The sequence below is a fragment of the Larus michahellis genome, chromosome 2 (genome assembly GCF_964199755.1).
Source record: "Larus michahellis chromosome 2, bLarMic1.1, whole genome shotgun sequence".
NCBI lineage: Eukaryota > Metazoa > Chordata > Aves > Charadriiformes > Laridae > Larus > Larus michahellis.
The window spans coordinates 89,087,800-89,106,231 of record NC_133897.1 but is presented as its reverse complement, the minus strand read 5'-3'; the positions used below and the strand labels follow the sequence as shown (position 1 = coordinate 89,106,231).

At 41.5% G+C, this 18,432-nt stretch overlaps 1 protein-coding gene across 2 annotated transcripts in view; it reads left to right on the top strand.

Annotated features, from left to right (window-relative positions):
• Positions 1-6,435, top strand: part of TRIO (trio Rho guanine nucleotide exchange factor) — a 259,570-nt gene extending 253,135 nt beyond the window's left edge. For both annotated transcript variants that reach the window (XR_012585654.1, XM_074576181.1), the window contains 4 exons: positions 932-1,010; positions 1,664-1,864; positions 2,281-2,419; positions 3,927-6,435. Coding sequence is in view for 1 of the 2 variants with exons in the window: in XM_074576181.1 (XP_074432282.1) it covers positions 932-1,010; positions 1,664-1,864; positions 2,281-2,419; positions 3,927-4,469 (962 nt within the window). In the remaining variant the exon portion in view is untranslated. The remainder of the gene's footprint in view (positions 1-931; positions 1,011-1,663; positions 1,865-2,280; positions 2,420-3,926) is intronic.
• Positions 6,436-18,432: the final 11,997 nt, after the last annotated feature.

Genomic DNA, 18,432 nt, shown 5'->3' with positions numbered 1-18,432 from the left:
TGTGTTGTATGGGGATTAATAGGACAGTGTGATTCCACTGATAGTATCTCAGCCAAGGAAACTTTCTAGTCAGGGGAGTGAAAAGCCCTTGATGGACAAGAATCAGCATAAAACTGTGTGCTTTAGGGAACTGGTGTAATGAGTGTCCTTCCTACACCAGTACAGAAGCCCAAAACTGGGATTTGGCCAGAATCAGAGTCACAGAAGTCTTGTAGACTAAACTACTGTCTGTCGGCCACAGTCTTCAGTCTTACTGACCTTGTCCAAAAGTAAGTGATCATTTTTCAATCAAAATTAAACCAGAATTTGTTATATCTTGGTTACTCTGCAACTAGACTCCAAAAGACAGGCAGCTGTATTTTGCTAGTTCTACTCAGCTCTACTAATACTTCTGCAGAGAAGTTCTGGCCCCACTTTTTCTGGGGCCATCCTACCCTTCATTCCCCTAGTACGTAAAAGCAAAATGAAAACTCTAAGGCTGTAGCACAAAGTAAGGTTTCAACATCAAACTGTGAAGTCTTTTTCAGTCCTTTGAACTTGAAGGACTTGCCATTTGACTGTAGTCAACTCTTGTGCGTTATCTTGTGCAAAGAGTAAATAATACTCTTTACGTTTTGTTGCTGTAGTAGCCTTTATAAACCATCAGTGAAGTAGTTGATTATAGAAAGAATTTTCTTTCTGAGCTGCAAGAGGATGGACAGTATGAGACCATGAGTTGCTTTTCAATATGGACACACTCAGCTTCAAAAGAAAGATGACAGGGGCCAGTCTGAGGCAAATTCTTTCTGAAATCCATTCCCAAACTGAATATAAAGTCCAGATATTTCTCCTTCTGTAAACATCTGAAACAATACATTGGTTATGATGGCAACGATTTAGTTCTGAGGAGGATGTGAGTGTATTAAAACTTGGCCACGCTATCCTTTTGTAGGTCCTGGAAGTGATGGGATCATGGTAATCTGGAAAGACAACTTTGATTCCCTCTACAGTGAAGTGGCTGAGCTTGGCAGGTGCGTTCTGTATGCTGATCTCTGAAGCTATCTACATCAAAATATTAACTTCTCTTTCTAAAAATGAAATTCTCTTCGAAAAGTAGTTATCATATGAGCCTAAAAGGCCAGAATTATGTTGGATTAAATAAAAATGAGGAAGAAAAGATGTCACCAGCACTAGATGGCACTGCATAAACAGAATGTATATAGGCTGAAGTGGTATCACAGATTAAGGGATTATTATTTTTTTGAGCATGCTTTACAGTGACTGACGCTGCTTCCATAGTAAAGTTCTCCTAAACCTTTTTATTTAGGGATGAAAATTACAGACAGAAAAAGTCTTAAAATGGGCAAAATAAGTCCATATATATGAGTAGAGAATATACATTTGTCCAGTGTAATGGATGACCTTTAAAAGCTGGATACTACTTCGACTTGAGGTCTCTGCAATGCAATAAAATAGAGCTCTGTCAGGAGATAACTGTTTATACAGACACATTTTGCAGAAGATGCATGCTCTGAAAACTCCTGTTTATGTCCAGAAACTGCTCTGTAAGGGTAGCTTGTTAGAGATCTAAATTTTTAGATCCCGCTCAGGATATCTTTCAAGGTAAAAGTATGTACTTAGTGCATCTCTCAGTTAATTCTTTCCTTTCAATATTGTATTCCAGGGGCAGATTTTCTGTCGTCAAGAAGTGTGACCAGAAGGGAACCAAGCGAGCAGTAGCCACTAAGTTTGTGAATAAGAAGTTGATGAAGCGAGACCAGGTTACCCATGAACTTGGAGTCATGCAGAATCTTCAGCATCCCCAGCTCATTGGCCTTCTCGATACCTTTGAGACCTCCACCAACTACATACTAGTGTTAGAAATGTATGTGGACTCTAACGTTATCTGTTAAAATGCAATCTCTGCAGCTGACTTTCTGGGGCATTTACAGTGGTTTATGAATAAGGAACTTTAAGATTTCATAGAAGTTTGAAAACACCTAAGTAAAATATTGCAGTTTTATGATGCTGTTATTAAAATGTTGAGTTTAATACTCAGAAGGAAACAAGTTGAGATATTAAACTGATATGTGGATGATTATCTTAGTCTGAAGGTCCAGGAATTATTTTATATCAAGTGATTGAACGAGTGAGTTAGGAATGTTGTGATCTGTTAGCTTGATGTCAGATCTCCTCTTCATATTCTAGTCCTCTGTCTTCTAGGTGCTGTAGGCTACAGTTACTCCCGTTAAGTTCTGATATATGGATTAATCTAAAATATAACCCTTGTAATTCCAATAGGGCTGACCAGGGTCGCCTTCTAGACTATGTCGTGCGATGGGGAAACCTCACAGAAGGGAAGATCAGACTCTACCTGGGAGAGATTCTGGAAGCTGTGCAGTATCTTCACAACTGCAGAATAGCACATTTGGACCTAAAGGTGAGGAGGGAATGGGATTCCTGTAAGTGTGTGCCCTTCCAGTCATAAAAACCTCCCTCTTCTAGGAAACTTGCAGCTGGGAACATAGAACTGTGAATTGCTTGAGACTGTATGAAGGGTATGGGTTGAGGCTGCATCCTCAAATGCTTTAGATCACTCATAGCCAGCAAAGCAGAAACTCTGAATTCCCTGTGCTTTCTCCTCAAAGCTTGCTGACCCTGTGTGGTCCTTTGTGCTGGAAATAATTGCTGACAGGAACAGTTTTGTTTGATTTTCATTTATTTATTCATTTGTTTATTTACTCTGAGAAACTTGCAGCAGAAACCCATTTCTTTCACAACAAACTCTACACTTCTTGAGAAAGAGACTGCTTTTCTTCTGTTCCTGTAAATCTGTTTCTCATCTTTGTACTTTGAGGGCTGCAATATCTGTCTGAATGGTACCTCTTTGGGCCTCTGTTCTACCCTTTGAATTTTACTTGAGCCACATGGATTTGATGCATTCTAGTAGGAGAAGCTATATAGGAAGGTCTTAATGTGAATATTAATTGAAGACTACTTCTTTACACTTTTTTTTCCACCTGTATTTAAATGATAAGGAATTTTAGCATTGACAAGTCATCTTTGTAGGCAGAGTCTCTTTAGCCAAAAGGCTAAAGGTGAGAAAAAGCAAAAAGAGCCTGCATCTTCCCTCTACATGTTTCTGTTTTCCAAGCAGAACCAGTCTGGTCCTGCATGTATCATGGAGACCCAAAATTTTTTCTAGTGCTGTATGGAGTTTACCAGTACTTTTTCCAGTCTCAGGCTACATACAGATGAACGAATTAAAAACTAGTTGTAGGTAAGTCACTCCTAGTTTGCTAAGATCACAGCTACAACAGGAGTAGCTTCAGAAATAAAACCATAAAAATAATTCCACTTTCAGCTCACCAAGAGTGGGGCAGTTCTCTTGAAATAATGTGCATCGAGCAGGATCTTCTGCTGCCGTAGTCACATTACAGCGCTTGACTTCATCTGTACAGCTGCGTTACATTTAAGAATCACCAAGTAAAGCTGAATTCTGTTGAAAGCGCCATGAAAATTCTGACATGGTCTTCCAATCTTTAAATGCAAGGGTTTTGTTGTCTCAGTTGCTTTATTCACCCTCTGTCATTGCTGTTCTTCAGGCTTAAGTTCCCAAACACAGGTTCCTGTGAAACTTTGCAGAGCTGCTGTTGTGAACATCCGCAGTATTATCTGGCAGAACTATATTTCCTGCAAAAATTATAGTGCCAGCAGCTAAAACACATTTGTTGCATACTGTAGTTGCCTGTTGGTTGGTCTGGGGGAAGCCTTGGTAGGACTGCCTAGGAGCTTTGCAGAGCTGGCCGTCAGTAGTAATCCTTGTAGCTCTTTGCTACATTCCTGAGCTGAGAGCACTGACTGGGAAATGGTAACGTTGGAGCATTAAATATGTGTTAAACTGACTTGAAAAAAGACATTTTAACTTTTGCTTTTATGTTTTCTAGCCTGAAAATATTTTGGTGGACCAGAGTTCCACGAAGCCAACAATAAAACTGGCTGACTTTGGAGACGCAGTCCAGCTCAATACCACGTATTATATCCACCAGTTACTTGGAAACCCAGAGTTTGCAGCTCCTGAAATTATTCTTGGAAATCCTGTTTCCCTCACTTCAGATGTTTGGAGCATTGGAGTGCTCGCATATGTCCTTCTTAGTGGCGTCTCTCCTTTCCTGGATGAAAGTGTAGAGGAAACTTGCCTGAATATTTGCCGCTTAGACTTTAGTTTCCCAGATGACTACTTCAAAGGAGTTAGCCAGAAGGCCAAAGATTTTGTATGCTTCCTACTTCAGGATGACCCAGCTAAGCGTCCCTCGGCTGCACTGGCCCTCCAGGAGCAATGGCTGCAGCTGGGGAATAGCAAAAGTGCTGACAGCATTGACATATCCAGACTGACTTCGTTCATTGAGCGGCGAAAACACCAGAATGATGTTCGACCCATCCGTAGCATTAAAAACTTCTTACAGAGCAGGCTCTTGCCAAGAGTTTGACCTTGCCTGAAGTTCTCTCTCATTCTCTTTCACCTGCCAATCAATCAGACTGGAGATGGACTCCTCCTGCCAATCAATCAGACTGGAGATAGACTCCTCCTGCCAATCAGCTGTTGACTTGAATTTTAAGGAAAGCAAACCCCGAGCCAACCAGCTGCTAACGAATGTTCGTGTGCAAACGCATTCCAGGGGGACCCGCGCGGGGCGGCGCGGGGGACTGGCGATGCAGACTTCACTGGGGTGGAGGACGATAGCACTGTACTCTGCAAAAAGCAGTCACGAGCGATACAGTAACAGTATTTTATTCAGGTTTCTGCAAAAAAAAAAAAAATAAAATAGTTTTTTTAATGAACAAGAGTTGAATTTTGCAAGTGAACTTAACTACCGTTTTCAAGATTTATTCAAGGAAGAAATGCCTATGTTCAAAGCACTGGTGTTAAACAAAAATGAAATCATGCCTGGAGAAGACTCACCAAAATGGCTGCCCATTGGTACGGCCTCCATTTATAACATCTGGTTTTCACTTGGTCCTAGAGCTTTCCAGTTGCCTCGCCTGTATGTATCTCACGTAGCAGTGCACTGAGATCAGACTCTGCTTTTAAGTGCATCCAACCTCAAAGTTTTTGCATACAAATAGAATGAATCGTTTTGCTCTGATAAAATGTAGGCCTTACTTGTATATAGACTGTTACCTGCCTTCGGTCTGTAATTTTTTTCCCCCGCTTTCCCCTTATCCTTCCCCCCCACCCCACCCCCATCTTCCTAAATGGTGGTATACCACTGTGCGGGTCTTCAGTTTGGGTCAGTTCTCACTGTCCCCTTAGAAAAGAACTTCGGGTTGGAGCCCAGCTTGCCGGACCCGATTGTCAAGCAGTATACAGCAGGATGAAATACTGTAAATGCACTCATTTGGGATTTTGTTTTCTTTCATATCATGTGCAATGTTGTGGCTTTAACATTTTATGCAACTATTTATGAGGACCTCTGTTGTAACTGTAATAAATATATAGAAAAAGCACATACTTAGTACGGCGAGCTTTATGGTTTTGTTTTGTGTGTTTGGGGTTTCTGGGTGGGCAGGGGCGGGTGTGTTGTACCACACTGTTATTATTAGTTTAAGATGAGGGTTAGCATAGAATTTAGACAAGACTAGTCAGTTTTAAGGATTGTTGGGGGAAAAAAAAAAAAAGAGAGAGATTCGTATCCCAAATCTCAAACTGGTTCAGAAGTAGGGTGACACTTTTTAAAATGTATTATTGTATTCAAAATGCCAAAGTCTGACTTTCCCAAAATCAGTCTCAACACTTACTACTTTTTAGAATTTTCAAATCTGTGTTTACTTCTTTCTGTGAAATGAACAAATGAATTTTGTGCTCTTTGGTGAAGAATACATTCAGAAAGTAGTGGTCAGATGAGGAGAATCTGACACGTTAATGTAATTGTCTTAGTAACTGTTTTTAAGGTTGAAGTAATATTAACGTGAGCTATTTAAAAAGACAGAGATGGTTTTCTGTGCATCACGGAGTTCATATGGGTGTGTTGTCATCTATGTTTGTGTGAAATGCCATGTTTAAAGAAACCAAGCCGACATCCCACAATAGTTAGATATATGGGTCTTAAGCCATAACCTAGCTTGGGTTAGTTTTGAGCTTTGCGGCTTCCACTGTATTCTATTTATTCCTTTTTTGGGTTTTGTTTTTGTTTTGTTTTTTTTTTTTTTTTTGTAAAGTTGTACAGAAACTTTTTAAAGAAAACAACTGACTTCAAAACTGGATGTGTATTCGTACCAATCTCATATCATTATGTTTGTGTATTATTTTCCTTTATTGTTTTAGTTAAATTTTTGCTTTATTTTGCATGTATATTTCTTTGTACAGTGACGTTACATGTTTACACAGTATGACGTGATGTAAATATTTTATTTTGCCATCAGTTATTTTGAAAAAAATTAAACATATTTGACATATTTGTCTGATCTCTTGCTTTAAGGAGTTTGAAAGTTTAGGTTTGGTTATATTTTAATTGGGCTCTGTATTTAAAAAGGAAAAAAAATACATTATTTTATTGCCATGAAATTCATTTTAAATTGAAATGATGTATCTTTCTTTCATGCCTTACAAAATAATATTTGCCTTTGCTCTAAGTGTTGAGTGCTTTGTAGCGTCATGATTGCTTTTATATAAAACATGTGTTAGTCTCTAACTGTGGAAATTCATTATAGTCTTTATTAGCTAGTAAATTTTGACCAGCAAAGTTTTCTACCAGATGTTTCCAGTTAAAGACTGAAGGATCGTATTTCAGTTTAATGTTAAACTGGGGAACAGATTTCCCACATCTTTTAGGCATTCTAGATTCGTTATGAAGAAAAGTTATTTTCAGCCATAAGGACTTGGTTTTTGCAGCTAAACTCGGTTCGCATCCTGTAAGGGATGAAGCAGAAAAGTTTTTCACTGTGTACATTTATCTCTCTCCCTTTTCTGCTATCATTAATCCATTTGCAATTCAAAATGAAGTGAAAGGTCAGGGAACAATAACGGAGTGTTTATGCTTGTCACTGCACTGTATACATGATTTTTTTTTTTTCACTCTTTTTTTCTGCTGTTACCTGTCAAGCGATGAAACAGTCCCTTTATTCCTCACAATTTTCTACTGAGAGAGACAATTGAGAGAGACGTTTTACACTGAGGGAAAGAATATTGAGGAAGGTTGTACTGCCAATGATGAGCCACTGGAAGCTTTTTCCATGACAGGGAATAGGTGGCAACATGCTCCATGGAAGGCTTTGTTATCTTTGAGTTCTCTAAAATAATTTTTCTTGACTGAAGATACACTAACCTATGGAGAAGTTACCCAAATGCTTTTAAGATAAATAATGCACTTTTAGGTGTTTTAGCAGAGATATGTTCTTCCACTCGTAGGTAGAATGCACTGTTCCTGGCCCTCTGTGAGCCCCGTTACTCGGGAAAGCTAACATCTTCTGACAGAGTGGAGTTTTGCACTGAAACCTGCTGTTTGGTGCAAGAGCTTCCAGCTGAAGAAAGCTTCAATGATGGGCTCCTCGGCTTGGATATCTCTTCAAATGCTTTGAAGAGATAACATATGTGTAAGGTCCTTTTGTTTTGCAAAATTGCGTAGTCGGGGCTGCAAATGCCACTTGGACTCAGTTGGGCTCAGTTCTTGTTGACTGTCCTGCATGCAACAAACCGGCACCGCAGGCTGACAGAGTGGAAACCAAAAGCATGGGTGAGAGCAGCTGGTACGAGGTTTCTGATGTGGGAACGTTGTAGAGCATAGGGAATGGCAGTCAATATCGTAGCTGAAAGAGGGGAGAATAGCCAGGGAGATTCAAGAGAGGAATGTGTCTAAATGTTCCTTTTTGATAACATACCCCAATCACTTCTTACTGATAGTTTAGGAAGAAGAGAAGACATTGCCAGACTAAAGTCAGTGCACGTGTCAGTACTTTTCAAGCAGGGTTTGGCAACGCAGCAGTTTTCCATTGCACATTTGATAAGTACAGCTTAACTTGAAAGTCATTGTGCAACTGCTAAGCAAAAAGCCTGGCTAGATATATATTTCCCTGGTCAGGGAAGCAACCTACATTGTCTTCCTAACGGGTAGAGGCCTAACACGTACCTCCCTGTGCGCATGAGGAATGGGATGGGAGAGCCTGGTTTTCTCTTGTGGGAGTAAAGAGGTCACTTAACTTTAAGTCATCCACATTATCAGATGGAACTATTAATGTGTTGATGAATAGAAGGAAAAATGGTTGTTTTTTTTCTTTCTCCAAATCCAAAAGCATGTTCAGGCCATGTTCAGGATGTGGCCATCCCAGATCCTCCAGAATGACACAGCAAAAGCATCTGGCTTCCTGAAAAGATTTCATTACCTGTGCAAACCTGATTGGTAGTAGAAGATGCCTGAAAATATAATGGCATGTTCTTTGCATGTAAGGTACTGCATAATATTATCAGGAAGCATTAAAACTCCACTGCTGAGGGAGTCAGTGTAGGACTTCATCAAAAAGAGGGGCTGGTGAGTAAGAAATAAACATAACCAAGGGGAAAACCAGTGGCTGATGTGAGGTTAAGTGCCATGGTTCCCAAAATCTTAAGAGACATTAAGACAGGAATATACTTAACCAGAGGCTGTGGGTAGTGAAACGTATGAGTAGTGGGTATTTGGTGAAGTATTTGGACGTCCAATCTTTGCTGCAAACAGCAGTGTATTTGTGTGCTAGGGATTAGTGCAGGATGTGTTAACCGTGTCTGCTCCAGTCCAGAAGATGACCTAAGCTTTATGTACCCTTTCTCTGTGCGTATTGACTCAGCGTGGGTGTGTTACTAACTTCTCTGCTGTAGGGATTCAGCTGCACATGGAGGGAGGGAGGGAGGTAGAACCAGGTAAGACCAACTTCCTGTATTTGTTTAATCCAGGCCCAGGTATCACAGTGTTTTTGTCAGAACTACTGCTTTATCCCTCAGGCCAACAACTTCTGAAGTTTTTTCTGAAATTTCTGAAATCTTGGTGGAGGTTATATTAGAGAGTAAGAGATAGGTTTTGCATCAGTAGAGGTTGTTCTTCCAGTACTTTGTACACATTCACATCTCGCCAAGCAGTCAGGACAAAAGGCTTTTTCTGTGCGCGCTGTAAGGTAAGAGCAGGATGATCTCTCATCACGGCAAAGGAGATGGTGCCCACTGGTCCCTCTCCTTCCTGGCAAGCAAAGACACATACCCAGCACCTCGGGCTTCACATGCCTGGCAGTCACCTCAGCATTTCCCAAGTAAATGCACTCAGTTGTCCTCTGTGCCGTGCCCTAACACTGAGCATCAATACCCAGAACGAGAGCTCCCGTTTCGCTGACCTGCCACAGGGACCGAGAGCCTGATGCGTAGGAGCAGGAGAATGACGTTCTCTCATGATGTCTTTGTCCTCAAAACAGGAACAGTTCTCATCTCCTCTAATTCACTCCCCTTAGCCCTACCCAAAAAGCTTCAGGGGAAGGGGGTTGGAGGGGCAGTTGGGAGTTATTGAGGAGAGCAGTCTGATCTCCTCCTGTTCCCCTAGTAATGTCAGGAGAGCCAGCACCAAGCCTGCCATCAGCCAATTTACGCCTTCCAATAAAAGAAGCCATTATGTACCCTAGTAGTAGAGAAGAGCACCAAGTTTCTGGTTTTCCCCACAGATTGTAGGTTAAAATGATGAAACATGCTAGAGATACATCTGAGGGTTAATACATGAGCTCTTTGAGCTATATTCAGGAACGTTGATAGTCATGGCATTTTCATTGTCTAATTGTCGAGAGCAGTATTCTGAAAGCTGCTATTTTTTAATGAGTTTTCTTAACACATACATTCTTTTGACTGCTGGAGGGACTTTTCATCCTCGTTTGAGGAAATGTGTAGATGAGGTACTTGAAACCGCATCAGTTGCAGCAGATGAAGCTTCAGATTCCGTCATTGTGCCTGTGGTAATGTATTGGTTCTCATTGCTCCAAATTTCTGTGTTTCTCAATGAAAATATCTTCCATCCAAAGACAGTGAACATAGTGAACTTCAGAAAGGATGAAACCTGAACACCAAAGCAGCACTTTAATCTCTGCAAACTAAATTTCCATCCCCCCAAAGACATTCTGTCGTTAACCACCACACTGTATTCTCCTCTGTCATACTAAATGGTCTTCCTGACAAAATGATGGCTTTGCATCCCATGGAAGAAAAGTCCATTGAGGATTACGTAGCACCTAATTACTATTTTAGCATGGCAGTAAACCAGTGGTATCCATAAATTTGTGTAGCAATGGGTTATGCAGTTGAACTCCATAAAGTGTGAAGAACTCACTGTCATCTTCCTTTGATGTCTCCGAAGCTTTGTTTTGGAAAAGGCAACGAGCAGGTCATCTCCCCACCTTTTGTGTGCCACTTTCCTTTTACAGTCTTCTATCTTATTTTTCATTTGGCTGTCTGTTTACCAAACTAAAGTGTACTACATGATTTATTCCTCATGGGGAAGCTATTTATCATCTTAATTGCCTTTCTCTGAACCATCCCTAGTTCCAAGTTGTATATTTTCTGTGATGGGAGGGGGTGAAGCTCACACAATGTTCATGATATAGGTGCATCGTGAGTTGCACAGCTGTAAAATGGCACTTTGTTCTCTATTCGTTTTCTAAAAATGCTGGATGTTCACCTTGCTTTGACTTCTTTTGAGCTGATACTTCTTAGAATATTAAATTCTGTGATTGTGCGGCAATGGTCAGTTTAGAGCCCACGATCATACATGTAAAACTTGGATCCCCCTTTCAGCACACCCCCTACAAACATGAATTTTCTCTCATTGAATTTTCTCAGCCGCTTTATTTCCCAGACAAAGCTGAGGTATTACAGTTGCCTCAGGGAGAGATTGTTCGGATGGAACTGAGCATGGAAACCTCTTACGTTAAACAAATTGAAGCTGACTACTGCTGGGCTGCATTTTACTACTCAGATAGTCAGCCTACCTCACCTGACTTGATTAAATTGAAACTCTTCAAATTAAGTTTCAAACACAGATTTTAGTGAGGCTAGCACCCTCACTTCAGCAAAAGGAGGCTTCTTTCCGCACTGAAATCATGCAATCCAAAGATTACTTGCAGAAATTTCACATTAAGCTTCCTGAAGACTCACCAGGCAGTAGTCAGCACCAGGAGTTCACTTAGTGCACCCTGAACTCAGTCTCTGCGAGGGCTTGCTACCCCAAGGATTACTCCCAAATACTGAGGAAGAGCTGGCAGCAGCTGGAAGTTTGCCCTGTTGTACCGTTGGGAATCTTCCAAATCACTTCTGGTCAAATAGCAATTTACATCACTTATCTTGCTTGTTTTTACACATCTTGCCTGTGTGTTGCTGAAGACCATGTGATCCCTTGAGATGGATGGTTCTTCAGGCTCTCAGACATTCCCTTCAACGATGCCAAGATCCACCGAGTATTTGCAGAATGATGTCATGTAATTTGCTGTCTCTCAAGACTGATGGTGAGAGAGTACTTCCTTCTTTGGTGATGGAGCGCTGTCCTGGGGCTTGGAGGGTTCTGGACCCTTTGCTTGCCAGGAAAACTCAAAGCTGGGAATCTGTGCTAGTCCCAGTTACAGGAGTTAATGCATCCATGCTGTTGTTGGGAGCTTTAGGTGCTGGTGGACAGTCCTGGCTGGTTCACACTGATAGAAAAAAAATGTCGTGATATATCATGATGTAATAAGGGGAGGCTTTTAGGATGGGCTGTCCTGAGGGTAACCTGATCACCACCAAAAAGTGCCTGAACGTCAAAATTACTTGCTGCTCTTGGAGTTTGATGGAGGCCTAAACTCTTTTCTTCAAGGATCTTTCACAAAGTAAGGCAGGCTGTAAATCTGGTGATGACTGCTGCTTTTACACTGGTTGCTGCTTGTGGATGACAACTGGGGGTCTTACCTTGCTTTTCAGACCTGCTTGCAGCGAACGTAAAGCATGCTGTTGTACTCCATCCCACAGCTTGGGTGTTGAGTGGTTCTCAAGTGTAAAGTGAGTCTAGTCTTTATTTGTCTTTTTTCGATTAAATGCTAATTTTTCTAAGTGGACCTGATTTTTCACTTAATGTTTAGGCATTCATTTCCTTTTCAAGACCTCCACCTGCTTAATAGTCTGTTAATTTTTAAAACGGAATTATGATATTCCCTATTTGATGAAGTATGGATATAGCATAAATATTTGACACATGCTAAAGTATAAGGTTGCAACAGGGGTCAGCATCTCTACTGGGGAAGTGATCTGCTTGCTGTAAGAGGCTCTCTGTTTTCTCTCATCCCGCTCTCTACGGAATTTTTAGGTATGAAAATCCTAGCTGAATTCCTGTTACACCGGTGGTCATGATATGGATAAGGCAATCATCTGAGCTTGTAACAGCTTCACCTTTTGACAAACTTATTTTTCTTCCAGGATCATGAGAGGGATTCAGGTCTAGTAACTTTTCCTTCTAGTGTTGTTTTCTTCCAGGTAATTTATCAGGTTTTTTAAGAGCTTATGCTGGGCCAATAGCTGTGTGGTGTTTCTGCCAGGGGTCAAGAAATTATTGTCATTGTTTTCTTTTCCACCCAGCACATTTCTGTGGTCAAGGGTTTGCTTCATTACTCACACGAAACTTCAGCTTTTTCCTTCGTTCTGCAGAAAATCAAACCTTTTAGGGCAATCTTCATACGTGGTGGTTGCCAAAACTAAGTGATCTAATGGTGTGACCCTGGGGAAGTAGTCTCACTGGTTAGCTGGCAGTGTCATGACCTGCAGCAAGACTGTCAAGGTAGATCTGCTGCCTTTGTTGAGAGCATTCTTCACTGCAGCTCAGGCAGTAGGAGTGAAAAATGTCCTGTCCTTGTGATTTGCAAAGTCATTGTTGGGGAGTTGCATTTGCAGAAAGGTACTACGCTGTTCCTCAGTTTCCATGTACGATGCTCCCGTCGCTGCTCAGTAAAAGCCTGAGACACATTCAGTTACTCTGTGAAGGTGTATGGTGTCGCCTGGGTTTATCACACAGTGTGGGGCACGTACGCAAGCACTCACAGGAGAAAAGAAAACCGGTCATTCACGTGCACGCTTTAAAACATGTGCTCCCTATGTTGCCGTTTCTCTAACTACCTTACTTCTAATGGACCATCAGATGTGAGGAAATGCAGGTTATAATGTCTGGACTGCTAAATTGCATTGGCAAACATGCGTAATGTTGTGCTGTAAGAAAGGGTGGCAGCTGCAGTGGAGTGCATGCATGCTGGAAATGCTGCAAAAAGATGTATGTATGTGGAAAAGCGTATAGATTTCTTTGAGGCATGTTGACTGCACATACAATTCTTGGTAGGTTGTTGGGTTTTTTTTCTGAATTCAGGGGTTGCAAACTAATGTCATGTATAAAATGATATTTGCCCTTCCTTTGCTTTCTCTGTGAGTAGAAATATAGCAGTGGTGAAGAGAGACAAAGGCGATTATTTATACGCACCAAGAAAGGAAGCCTGGTTTCCTAGAGCTTTGCCTCAGAGTTGAATTATGTGGTAGTTCATGGGAAAGAAATTAAAGCTTTTCCCCAACCTGAGTTACTCCTGATACTCATGACATGATAACAGCATGAGCTTGTTCTGCCTGGCGCCTTGGAGAAGCCAGGGTTGCTATGTCCAATTTAAGGCAGTCAGCAATTCAAAAAGAAGTACTCAGGGAGGCCAAGACAGATGGAGATTGGGGAGAAATAAGACTACAGAGAGAAGCAAGGGAAAGACAGCAGGCAAACACAGAAAGAAAATAACTGCACCTGTCTTATTGGGATGCCAATGATAAGTTAGCCTCCTTAGGAGTAGGCATGGACAACACTGGACTTTAACTGTGCATCTGATCCTGGCCACCGCCTCAGTGTCTGACCAAGAAAAGCACAGTGCACTTACAGAAACCATGACATGGCTGCCTGTGCATGTTCTGCATTTTGGTATGAAACTCTACAACAAATGAGAGCTACCAGGCTGGTGAGGGGTCTGGAGACCAAGTCATACGAGGAGAGACTGAGGGAGCTGGGCATGTTTAGCTTGGAGAAGAGGAGGCTGAGGGGAGACCTCATTGCCCTCCACAACTACCTGAAAGGAGGTTGTAGAGAGGTGGGTGTTGGCCTCTTCTCCCAGGTGGATAATGACAGGACCAGAGGAAATGGTCTGAAGTTGTGGCAGGGGAGGTTTAGATTAGATATTAGGAAGAATTACTTTCCTGAAGGAGTGGTCAGGCACTGGAACAGCCCGCCCAGGGAGGTGGTGGAGTCACCATCCCTAGAGGTATTTAAGAAATGTCTCGATGTGGCACTTCAGGGCATGCTCTACTGGCAGAGATTGTAGGGGGTTTTTTTGGGTTTTTGGGTTGGTTTTTTTTTGTGTGTGTGTATGGTTGGACTCAATGATCTCAAAGGTCCTTTCCAACCATGACGATTCTATGATTCTGTGAAATATTTAATTTACTTAATGTCTTTTTCTCTAGATTCATGCAATGCTATTTGCTGCCTTTTTGTAGTAGCTGTAAGTTGTCTGATACTAGGTCACGACTAGCTTTAGAGAGTGCACTGCCACCCAGCAGTTCAGCCCTGAGAAAGACATTGCAGCCAACTTTCAGCATCTTTGGAGCAGAATGGGAGAAATGCTGAAACAGATGGTAACCCCTTGAGATAGGAAAGAGGAGGATTGTCTTGGAAACATGTTCAAATATGCAAAATAGTAATCAAGATTTTTACTCTAAAAAGTATTTCCAGTATTTTCTGATAAGCTAATGGGTCTAGTGGAGGCAAGATAAGATTACACTGAGAATAGATGGCCTCCCTTCAAAATTATTCGCTGTGCAACTTAAAAGCATTCCCCTAGAAGTATCTGCTGCTTGTCTTGGAAGCTAATATCCCAAAGAGACCACAGAGATAAAGTTCAGAGAGAGGAAAATATCTTTATTTGGTATTTAATAAAGATATTATAAGTATCTTTGAAGAATGTTCTGGGATAGTCAGTACATAGCCGATAGGACTATGATTCCTTTTCATCCTCCGAAGGATTTATGGATGGGTAGGGATGGCAATTGATTGTGAAAGCAAACATCTGTTTCTGTTTGCATGCTGTGACTTTTCCAGTTGTGCGGGGTTAGGTAAGTAGTGCAAGTACTTGATTAAAGTTGAATCTTCCTCTTGAGTCTGTAATGTTTGGTTTGACAAATAATCAAGAAATGTATTTTTCTCTGCTAGTCAACTGCAAGAGTTGAGAGGGGTGACCTTTTACAAGGCCTAAACACAATCTGTCAGTTTAAAAAAAAGTGAGGAGGAAATGGTAACGCTCTTTTCCATTAGTTCAGATGTGAACTATTTCTGTACTTAAGTGCTCCACAGAAACTCTTTATCTGCCTTACAAATCGATTCCCAAATAACCTGAGTATTTTTTCTAGCAATCTTCCTTTTCTAGTTTATAATTTGTATCACACATCAGACCCTGTATTAGCAAGCAACAACTGTGATAATCCATTTCCATTTGAAGTGGCTTTTTTTTTTTTTTTTTTTAAAAAGAGGTATTGAAACCACACATGCATGCTGTGGAATCTAATAGCGTGAAAGCTGCAGACAAAGTTGTAAAAGTTTTTTTTTCAGAGCCTTGGTATTACTGTCCTATGTAATGCAGGGGTTTATTTTCCATGGTTAAGTTTGCTTGACGTCAAACACTGACTTTTTGAACATTGACTTTTTGCCCAAGTCAGGCAGAGAAGTATCAAGTTCGACTGTGTTACTTGAGCTTCCCCCTTTGTTGTATTTTAGAGGTGCAAGGGAAAAGTTTTCCAACTGGATAAAGGGGTATTAGATGAAGAATATGTCTCTGTGTAAATGTTGGAGGTCTTCTGGAACAAAGTAGCATAAGGGTGGGTTGTCTTAAGTATCAACAGCTGTTGCATTTCTCTTTTATGCTGTGGTGCTGTCAAGGGGCATCTGCCACCCTGCCTTATTGCAGGTATTTCTTGCAGTCAAGTAGCTTGCTTTTTTTTTTTTTTTTAGCATTTCAGAGTTTCTCCAGCCACTGGAAGTGAAAATGACGTTATTTCATTGCAGAGAAGCGTTGCACTGAAAGGCATTACCTTTAGCAGGGATTGTTGTTCTAATCTTTCTGCTGGAGGACACGATCCCTGATCCCCAGAGCTCTGGTTGTACCGCGCTGGGGAGCTCTGCTGGAGCTGCTCTCCCAAGACGTCTACTCGTATTTCTCCAGGTTCTTCCCTCCTGTGCGTACTTACGGCTTTCCTACACCGCTCTGTGAGAGGGAAGGCAAAGGGCTCTTTGCTGATTATGGAACAGTTAAAAAGGTCTTTCCGAGCTGCTCTTGGCAGGGGGTGTAGAAATGCTTGTGTCAGGCAAAAAAAGAAAAGGCACAAACGGCAAATCATGAGAGATGTGTAGTAATTTGTGCTCTCCTGCTGACTGCCTAGCCTCAGTTATGCTGATGGACATCAGACAGGCAAAGGAGATGTAACGCACTGCAAGGACACAGGGATGGACTCGCCACAAGGACACAGGTTTGTGTCCAAAGTCCCCTGTCCTAGAAACAAAGCTCTCAGGTGTTGAGAGCGGTTTTGTTGGGAAGAATCTATACACGTGGAGATCCACCACTTAAGTTATTTACAAAAATTTGTATGTACTGATATTGTCGCCTTACAGTGTTTTAAAGCACATTGCATGTCCTGATCGTCTTTTGAGGTGACCAGGCAGGCATCGCATCCTAAATCTGCCGTTGCAATGGGCATATCTCAGCTTCCTGTCTCTAGCAAGGCAGCTGACTCCACACCGTGGAGCTCCTACATAAAAAGCCTATATAAAAAACTGCTTTAACTGTTCGTGACAGTGGTGTTTGGCTTAGCAAGTCTATCATGGCTGTTAGGTGATGGAGGGAGGACAGTAGCCGAGGTGTCTCCTTAGGTTGCACTGTAAGATCCTGTCCTTTTCCTGTGGAAAATATGAGGCATGGCAGCTGCTTAGCGTGTATTTGCCATTCCCACAGCCACACCTAGGCTGCTTTTATGAATTGTTTCAATTAATTCCATAAAAAAGACAAACCTAATTTAGAGGAGGGGAAAAAAAGCTTTCAAAAACTATAGGTCCGCGTATGGAGACCCAGGGTGTTCGGTTTGCAAAACCTACTACCATCTTTGGCGTTTTAGGCCTCCTACTAGTTTGACTATACAAACGGCTCAGCTCCCGTTGAGTCGCTCATTTGCAGCTGACATATTGCCACTTAAAAGTAATGGCTCATTTCTGGCTGAGCTCCCCGTTGGACTTTATAACAGCTCTCTGTATTTGTTTATTGAGCACAAATTATTTTACTATTGGGTGTAGCTCTTTATGAAGTCTGTCTCCTGTAAATATTGCCAGTGGAAGGAAGTATAACTATATGGTATTTACCTTACCAGAATGCGTTTGTAGTCATGCTGTTTGACTCATACTAGTACATTTTGTGTTAGAGTAGTGCTTGGAGGTCAGTGAAGGAAGGACTGTTCCTACGTTCGCTGAAAAAAAACAAATGCAGCAAAGCATAAAGAATTCTCTGCTTGGGTTTTTTCACTTGTAATACACAATTGACGGCAGAATAGAGCTGTGCATTTGACAGTTATGTTAGACCTAATAAAAAACTTTAAAAAAAAAGAAAATCCAGCAACGTTATGCTTGTCTGACCTGTAGAAAAGGGCTCCAGCACCTTCTGGAATAACTTCCAGTAGATGGAGAAAGAGGCAGAATACCTGGCTCAACTTTTTGAGATGTCCTGAAGGTGAGATGCTTTTTGGGCATAAGACACTTGTTAGCAGAAGAGGCCCCAAGAGCAAGGCTCTTCAGTGCCTCAGAGCCGAGGATCTATATTTAACAGCAACAGTGGTTGTACATTCTGTTCCTCATTGGTTTCCTGCTGTGCCCCCAGCGTGTCAGATTCCTTCCCTCACAAAAATGGAAGTTTAGATGGTCTCCCTTTCATTTCTCCTCCCAGACAATTTGTCGTGCATTTATGCTCTCAGCGCTAAAACAAGTTCATGAACATATGTAGAACCCATTTGAGCTTTTCAAGCAAAACCTGTGACATAAGGATCCAATTACGTGATTGTGTAGTTAATGATCCTTTTAAATGTAAAGCTCCCCATAAAAATTTGGTGGCAGCTTCAAGTGTCTTCAAACTGTCATCCTGAAGTGCCACAGAAAGTAGCGTTATTCTGATGTAATGTAAATCCAGACTGTTCAGAGGATATGATTAAATCTAGAAGTAATTTCGAGGAAATAAAGGCAGAATCCAAGACCCAGTCCTACTTCTTCCGAATTTAGGAGGAAGACTTCTGCTTTGCTTTTCTAGTGGCGCTCAAAATCCATACCTTCCTTCTGTAAAATGGATGCAGGAAGCTGAAATGAAGTACCAGCTCCTGACTCC